The sequence below is a fragment of the Salvia splendens genome, chromosome 18 (assembly GCF_004379255.2).
Source record: "Salvia splendens isolate huo1 chromosome 18, SspV2, whole genome shotgun sequence".
Lineage (NCBI taxonomy): Eukaryota > Viridiplantae > Streptophyta > Magnoliopsida > Lamiales > Lamiaceae > Salvia > Salvia splendens.
Genome location: NC_056049.1, coordinates 6,338,483 through 6,346,797, shown reverse-complemented (window position 1 = coordinate 6,346,797; position 8,315 = coordinate 6,338,483). Strand labels below are relative to the sequence as shown.

Below are 8,315 nucleotides of genomic sequence, written 5' to 3'. Positions count from 1 at the left end.
AAGAACAATTATCAGACAACTATAAATATGGCATCGTATGAAGCATTGTATGGAAAGAAATGTAGATCCCTACTTTACTGGGATGAAGTCGGTGAGAGAAAGATGCTTGGACCGGATTTTATGGAGGAGATGCTAGAAATTGTCAGACTGATCCGTGGAAGAATCAAGGTAGCTCAAGATAGGCAATAAAAATATCTTACGCATATGATCGCAGAACCGATCTACAGTTCAAAGTTTGTTTGAGGGTATCCTCGTCAAAAGGGATAACAAGGTTCGGTGTCAGAGGCAAGCTAAGCCGCGTTTCAACGGACCCTACGAAATTTTAGTGGAAATCGGTCCTATGGCGTATAGATTGGGGCTACCACCAAGTTTCGGAAATGTGCACAATGTTTTTCATGTGTCACAATTTAGGAAATATGTGTTCGACCCCAAACACATAGTCTACCAAAAAGAAATGGTGTTGAAACTAGATTTATGTTATGAAGAAAAGCCAGATGCAATCTTGGATCGGAAGGTAAAACAGTTGAGGAATAAATCTATTGTAACAGTAAAAGTGCTGTGGAAAGCATCATGACCACGAAGAAGCTATGTGGGAGTTGGAAGACAAGATGAAGGAAAATACCCAGAGCTTTTAAATGACATAAGCAAATTTCGGGATGAAATTTTTGTTAAGGTGGGTAGAATGTAATACCCTCTCTTTTCATTTTCTTAAGTTTTAAGAATTTTTACCGAAACTTTGGAAAAAAAGTATCACTCTCTTGTTACGTTGAAATAAGTAGAACTCGTTACTTTTGTTGATGCTTAGGTGTTGATAGTTCGCGAAGTAAATATAGTGACTTGATGAACGAACCAGATCAATTTCAGATAGTTATGAAACATAACCAACATCGAGAAGAATGTGAAGATTTCATTTTTCGAAACCTAGTTAAGGTACTCTGATTTTTGTGTTGCCATGTATCACTTTCGCTTTTCGAAACTAATATTTGAACTTGACTTTCCATTTATGCTACCTCTTTTATCCTCAAGTTCATTTAGTCACGTTATAGCCACGCTCACTATCACTAGTAAGATGTGGTCATGACATTAAAAAAATTGTATTTATCTTTATTCTTTTTAGTTTAAGGACATTTATAAACTTCCGTCCATCTTTATTTTTTGGAAAGAAAAGAAAAAGAAAATGTGGAGGAATATTTTAAATGAAAGGGAGTGACACATGTCAAATGAAAAATAAATTATTTATTTTTCGTCCAGCCCAGCGGGAGCCTGCCAGCCTGCCGGGCTGACCCACTTAACCCACCGACCCGATTTCTAATCGGTTTATAATTTTTCATCCATAACCTTTTAGTTTTATCATGCTAACTCATCTAGTTCAGGTTAGAACTGAGATCCCTAATTACACAAACTCTTACCTTCGACTAAATTGGGTCCACTCAATTGATCTATCTAATCGGTTATAGACTGATAGTCAATGAATTAAGGTTTATTAAAGGAATAATTGACTATAAACCTTAAAAATATTTTTTTGGTAAATAACTGCATAGTTTTGATTGATTTTAATTTTCTATATTCACCTTTATGTATCTAGAATGAAGGACAATAATGGCAGTCAATCTGGGATACCCTTTCCTTGGAAATCACTATATAGGCCACACTAATTCTAGAAATTAATATGGGTATTATGATAATATCAGTAATTATATGTATACATAGTATCAGAGGTGATCAAATGCTAATTTTGTTTTAATACAGAACTCATATCCTTTTTCAGTTTTGTATGTTAAAATTATCAGCAAAGAGGAGTTGTCATTATAGGTGAATTGCTTTAGTGAAAATTGTCAATGGCTGTCTTTATTATTTTGGAGAAGGTATCATGTCCAAAAGAGATGTTCTATTCCTTAAACTTTCTCAATCTTTTTTCTTTATTCGTTCATTCACTCACTCACTTTTAAGTTTGCTGATTTCTTTAGGTACGGACATGTTTGAATTGTAGCCATGAGAATTTCGAGGATATGTTAATTAATTAAAATGTATTGAAATTATAGTGAGGTAAATTTTGGGGTCCAAGCAGGTATACGTTAGAATCATGTGGGTGAAATAAGATACTACATTAATGCAATGCAGTTGGAATAATCAAAAGGGACCTCCTACCAGTACTATGATAAGTCAAAACGACGCACAAAAGCTTTTTGATAAATGCCCAATACTACTCCCTCAGTCGTCCCTGGCTAAGAAAGACATTTATTTTCTGTACAAAATTTTAAAAAATGGGGTTTTGTTAGTAAATTGAGAAGTTAATAAAGTAGAGAGAAAAAATGTAAGAGAAAGAATGTCAAAAAAAGAAAATAAGTCATCTTAGGATGTTGCAAAACAAAATATGAATCACTTAGTAAGGGACAAATGAAGTATGTTATTTTGTCACTTACTGGATTCAAAAACTTATGCAGATCGATTTTATTCCGATCAACTAAGTACTGTTACAACATATTGAAGGAATATATATATATATAGGGAGGAACTAAATTTGAAAGTTTAATGGAGTAGTTAATTTCTCTCCAACAATTTGATCTTAGGTTTATGATATCCTCAAAATTTTGAATTTTGGGGACAGAACACAATGCTATTTCCTGATTTGATGCTACACCAAATTCGGAGGGTTCATCTATAACATTAATTTTTCCTTTTTTACAAACAGTTATCAACTACCCCATTATTATTCATATATTCAACTCTAACAAACTTTCTATTTGGTGACATTCTTCAACTCTAACAAACTTTATATGCATATAGTCAACTCTTACAAATGAAAATGGGGAAAACAATCCGTTTATGGTTTGAGTTTATCTCACATTTCATTTTACACTCAACAAGCATAAGTATATATGTATATCAATCATTAATGGGTCCACGGTGAATTTTTGCTCAAGCCTTCTTCATCGGTGCCGCAATCCCCTGCGCTGGTACACGTGCCACGTCATCATCGGAGAGCATAAACGGATTGGTCACCCCATTTTCCGACATCTCGAGCAAGTCTCCCCACCACCGCATGCACTCGTCCAGATCATCCTGCAGCGCTGATGAAGACGGCCTCGTTGGATCGTTGTTCGTGGGAAGTTTCTCAGCGGGCGTGGATGAGCTCGACACAGCTAGTTTGGTGGACCAAGACGGAGGGTGTGAGGTGGAGAAGGTCCGAGCCCGAGGTCGTACGATGTTGCTCTCCGTGATGGTTTTTTCTTTGGGCGGTCGCTTCGAAATGTGGCTGTTCCAGAAGTTCTTGACGTCGTTTGCAGTCCGTCCGGGAAGTCTGCCGGCGATCAGCGACCATCTGTCTCCGTTGTTGGATAAGAAAAATGTGTTCAAATTAAAAATAACACGTTTAATAATTTTTTTTTTAATATTTAAAAGTTGAATATAAAAAAACCATTACTAATAAATCACATGCAAAAAGATGTTAAGATAAAGTTTTCAAAGGGGTTGCTGAGATGTCACAACCAAATCACAGTTTGTTGATATTTAGATATAAATAAGTGGGGGTGACGATTATTTATTGCTTCATATTTCTAGACTTGAACTATAGGGAGTAGATATTGGTAGTAGTACTTAATTAGGGTTTGTTCGCTAATTGATTATCGATGATAAAAAAATGAACATCAATTGCAGTGGTGGAGCCAGAATTTTAATAGTGGAGGGCCCAAACTACCATTGAATTTTTTAAATGCCAACGATACATAAACAACTCAGACATGAGCAATATATAAAGCCACATGTGAAAAAAATAAATGATGAGAAAATTAACTAGTCTGAATAGATTTTTTTAAAGCATAACATCAATTTTACAAATATTATATGATATATTTACATATTTATTAGATCAAAGAGTTATTTTCTATTTTAGATTTTTTTTAATATAGAGCATCACATTAAAATATATTTTATTCTATACTTCAATTATAAAATCATTCTTATGATTAGAAATTTATATGAAAATTACTAGTTAAAAAAAATTAATAAAAGTTAAGAATGTGAGAGTCCATAAAACATTAATGAATATGAGAAAATCAACAAAAATGACTAATTTGAGAAAATAAGAATAGCCACAAATGAACTACGAGCATAGCTTTAAAATCGATTTTACTAAAGTTATATTATACTACTACAAGCATATTTTTACATTTGTAGAGCTAAATAATTCTTTATTATATATAACCATAAGTTATATTATTTAAACAAAACTAATAATATTATAAATCCAATAAAACAAAAATGAATCGAGAATAGAAGAAACAGAATTTCCAATAATGCGCCCGGAAGGATTCGACCTCTGCACCACATGAACAGAAGACTGGAACTTGGTCCACCTTCGCTAACTTTATATATCCTTACTGCTGCATATATATGTTATATTGAAAATACACAAATGGCTGAGGGGCCCAAGGGCCCCCTGGCCCCACCGTAGCTCCGCCCCTGATCAATTGTATTGAAATTTCCCATATATGCACTTGTTTCGATTGAGCCTTTATAGTTAATCAGCGTAAATAATTTTTTAAGATTTTATATTAAGGAACAATTAAACAATAATTAGAATTCTTTATGTAGCACTAGTGTGTCATGGTGGAACATCAAAAACTATATGATAAGTGTGTGGGGTTGGCATATAGTCCTAGAATGTTTAATGTTGAGTCTACAGATTTGAGTCCCGAAACCTGATATCATATCTATGGTGTGTGTTTTCTGTCCCTTTCTATTACTGTTATTTTCAGATTGGTTGAAAGTCTTGTTTAGCCCCTGCTAAAACGTGTCATTAAAGATTAAATTATTAAAAAGTGATTAGTTGGAAGGGGCTGAAATTTGAAATTAGAGAATGAGAAAGTATCAACTATATACAATCGCCGCCAATAGTTTGATGAAGAAGAAGCAAACCAAAGTTACTTAATTGGAGTATAAAATAATACTACAATATTATTATTTGAAGTAAATTTTTAACCTTTTTTCACGCTATTTCCCTCGCGTGTTAGACACGTTTCATCTAGCATTCTACTCTTTAACTTGATGAAATATTTATTAAAAGATTTAAAATTTGTTTCCTTAATGGAGTGCATTTTATATTTAAACGGCTTACCACTTACTATTAGATGTTTGTAATCTCTTATATAACAAGTTATTTGTTTTTAATATTAATTAGAGTGCCATTCTCAATTTGTTTTGATTAGAAATTTAGGACGTACTTTTACAAAATGGTCAAAACGAAAAGATATTTCGTTTTTATTAGTCCATTGAATTTTTGAATTAATATTAATTTTAATCTTTTTGTTATATATTACTCCATATCTTTTAAACTAAAAGATTTTTCATTTGGTATATTTATTGAGTCTTTTTAATGATACGTAACATAGTAGTGTTTTTAATCAATAGAAATTGTAGAATTCAGTGCAGAAATGTCACTTTTAGATAACGTGAGAGTAATTTTTAGTTCGTTATAAGTTCATTTTCAAAAATCGGAATTTTAAAAACATAGAGATCATTTTTAGATCGTTTTAAGTCATCCTTACTAATATGAACTAAAAACTAAATAAAAATCACTTTCGCATTGTCTAAAATTATTCAGCCTAGCCCCTGCAAAAAACAATTTGTGCGTCGCCTCTGGAATACATAACTAAGAATTATAGATATCTTTTATGTTTAATTTCATTTTTTTTTGTTTAAAATTAGTCAGTTTGATAGATTATTCTATAATTGGGCTGTACAAGTATTTTTTAATATCTTGTAATTTTAGTATATTTTATTATACGTAACATTCCAAATCTAGCTATAACAAATTAAACTCAAACATCTTAATGACCTGAGCATTGGCTTTTTCATGTTTATGGTACTATAAATTAAAATTAATTTGAAATTCTTTCACGACATAATTCTCATAATAATTAGTGTAACTTAAAATTAGGAAATGAAGACTTGCCTGTTGCCTAACAGTTTATGAAGCCTGACGATGAGATCAACTTCATCATTAGTAAAAAAGCCTCTGTTAAGATCGGGTCGGAGATAGTTGAGCCATCTGAGCCTGCAACTCTTCCTACATCTCTTCAACCCTGCAAATTAAATTAAAAAAGAAGAAGAAGAAGAAGTAAAATAGTTTGTTTGTTTGGAATTGAAGAAGCATGATTGATAATTAAGTTACCAGCACGGAGAGGGACGAGATGCCATTTGCCTTCTCCGTATTTACGAATGCAGTCTCGGAGAAGAAGATCTTCCTCTTTAGTCCATGCTCCTTTTCTCATTCCTTTACTACTATTATTATTATTATTATTATTATTTTTATTATTATTTTCCATTTCGTTGTGGCGACAAAATGGAGGCGCCTAATGATCTTTATTTATAACACAAGAGAAAGCCAAAGGGGGTGAAAGTAACAGGATTTGTAGGAAATTTATTAAACACATCATGCATGCTTCCATTCCATCACTTTTAATGCTCTTCTACCTATCATCTGATCGACGACTTGTGACTTTTCTCAGCCACACATGCAAGATGTTTTTATCAAATACATTAGAGCATCCCCATCCTAAGAGCATGGAAGTGGGCTCAGACCCACTTTTTACTCTCTGCTCTTCCACAAGAGCACAACACCCACATCATGCTTAAGGATCCCACCATTCTATTATTTTGACCATCTTTACGCTTACTACAACATTATAAATAATTTGTTGATAAATAACTCTAGTTTTAAGTGATTTTGATTTTATGATTGAGATCAGGTGCCTTTATATTCACCTTATTAAATATTTATCTGACTGCAATAAACTACAAGGACAATAATGTCAGTTAACTATACAGGCATAACCGCATAAATTCCCTCATGGACAGATCAATCGACTCACTATGGGCCCCATCCATTTTAGAAAAAAATTGAGGGTACTATGACAATATCATTATTTGTTTATAATAAATTTCAAGTTATTATAAGTACTACTTATATCTTATTAACCTTTTCCATCTGCTTTTGTTAATATTTTTTAAAATTTGTGTTAGTTAAAATAGAAAATTTATTTATGGAAGGAAATGGACTGTATAATTTTGATTCGGTTAACATAATAATAAATTTGGTATACCGATAATTGGTACTTCCTCCGTCCCATAAAAATATACACTATTTCCTTTTTAGTCCGGTCCATAAGAATATGTAGTTTCTAATTTTAGAAATAAATTTCCCTCTATTGAGGTGAGACCCATTTTCCACTAACAATACTTTAATTATTTTTTCTCTCTACATCTCTCTTACTTTACCAATTATATATTAAAACTCGTGGCGAACCTAAAGTGCATATTCTTTTGGGACGGGGAGAGTATATCGTAAAAATAGAGTATACCTAAATTCAGACATACTGAAATTAAAATTTACAAAAAGATGAGATAGGGTAAAAGTATGCGATTTATATATATTTAGCTAAGATACAAAGTATGATGATTTTGAGAAGGTGAGGGCGCACCATATCATTACACCCCTAATTAAGTGCATCGATTTTGCTATCATATCTCGAGATTATTAGTTGATTAACTTTAGATATATAACCCAAAAAAAAATTTAATATAGCACTCCATACTTTTCTTCTCTACGATAAATGCGATAATGTGTTGTAGTAGTACTTTTCTTCACTGCAAGATGAATAAGAAAAAGATAAATTCCATATGAAACGTACACGTACTAATTATAATCGACTCTTGATCATATTATTAATAGCAGTGATTGTGAAGTGTGGAGCAAATACCAAAAAAATGATGTAGATTAATATATATAATCAATTAAAGCAAAGTTAATTGGGCAGTTCTATACGTGGGTCAATCTTTTAACAACCCAACTCAAATAACAAAAAAATCACACGGATTACTATCTTTCTATTAGGTCATCTGCAACGCTGTCTCTTATCCGTCTGTTAACCGTCTCATCTCTTAACTATTCATAGGTCCCACTGTACTTTTCACTTCATCTCTTAACTAAGAGACAGCACCTGTAACCCTCCATCTCTTATCCGTCTCTTAACCATCTCATCCCTTAACTATTCATTCAATTTTATTTTATTATTTTATTTCAACAAATTCAATTAATAAAAACACACTTCATTAAATAAAATAAAATAAAATTACAACTTCAAATTCTAAAAAAATTTAAAAAACACATAATTAAAATCCTAAAAACACATTAAAAATACATAATTTAATTTCTTCCGCGCACTCTACTGGTTGCCAAAGTTTGCCCAAATGTGCTCCATTATATCATCTTGGAGTTGGGTGTGGGCGGTAGAATCACGTGTCCTTGCCCGAAT

The 8,315-nt window shown here is 32.3% G+C and overlaps 1 protein-coding gene across 1 annotated transcript; it reads right to left on the bottom strand.

Annotated features, from left to right (window-relative positions):
• Positions 1-2,762: 2,762 nt before the first annotated feature.
• LOC121776641 (transcription factor MYB114-like) lies at positions 2,763-6,326 on the bottom strand. Its single transcript, XM_042173831.1, has 3 exons — positions 6,173-6,326; positions 5,954-6,083; positions 2,763-3,322 (listed from the first exon to the last, which is right to left on the bottom strand). Exons 1-3 carry the CDS (start codon positions 6,324-6,326, stop codon positions 2,920-2,922), a joined length of 687 nt encoding a protein of 228 aa, XP_042029765.1. The 3' UTR covers positions 2,763-2,919.
• Positions 6,327-8,315: the final 1,989 nt, after the last annotated feature.

Bases quoted from the DNA above. Each gene is read 5' to 3' on its own strand.
- LOC121776641 (XM_042173831.1), bottom strand. From the start codon at position 6,326: ATGGAAAATAATAATAAAAATAATAATAATAATAATAATAATAGTAGT. The intron at 6,084-6,172 runs GTAACTTAATTA...TTTAATTTGCAG, and splicing joins TCTCGTCCCTCTCCGTGCTG to GGTTGAAGAGATGTAGGAAG. The intron at 3,323-5,953 runs GCAAGTCTTCAT...CAACGGAGACAG, and splicing joins CATAAACTGTTAGGCAACAG to ATGGTCGCTGATCGCCGGCA.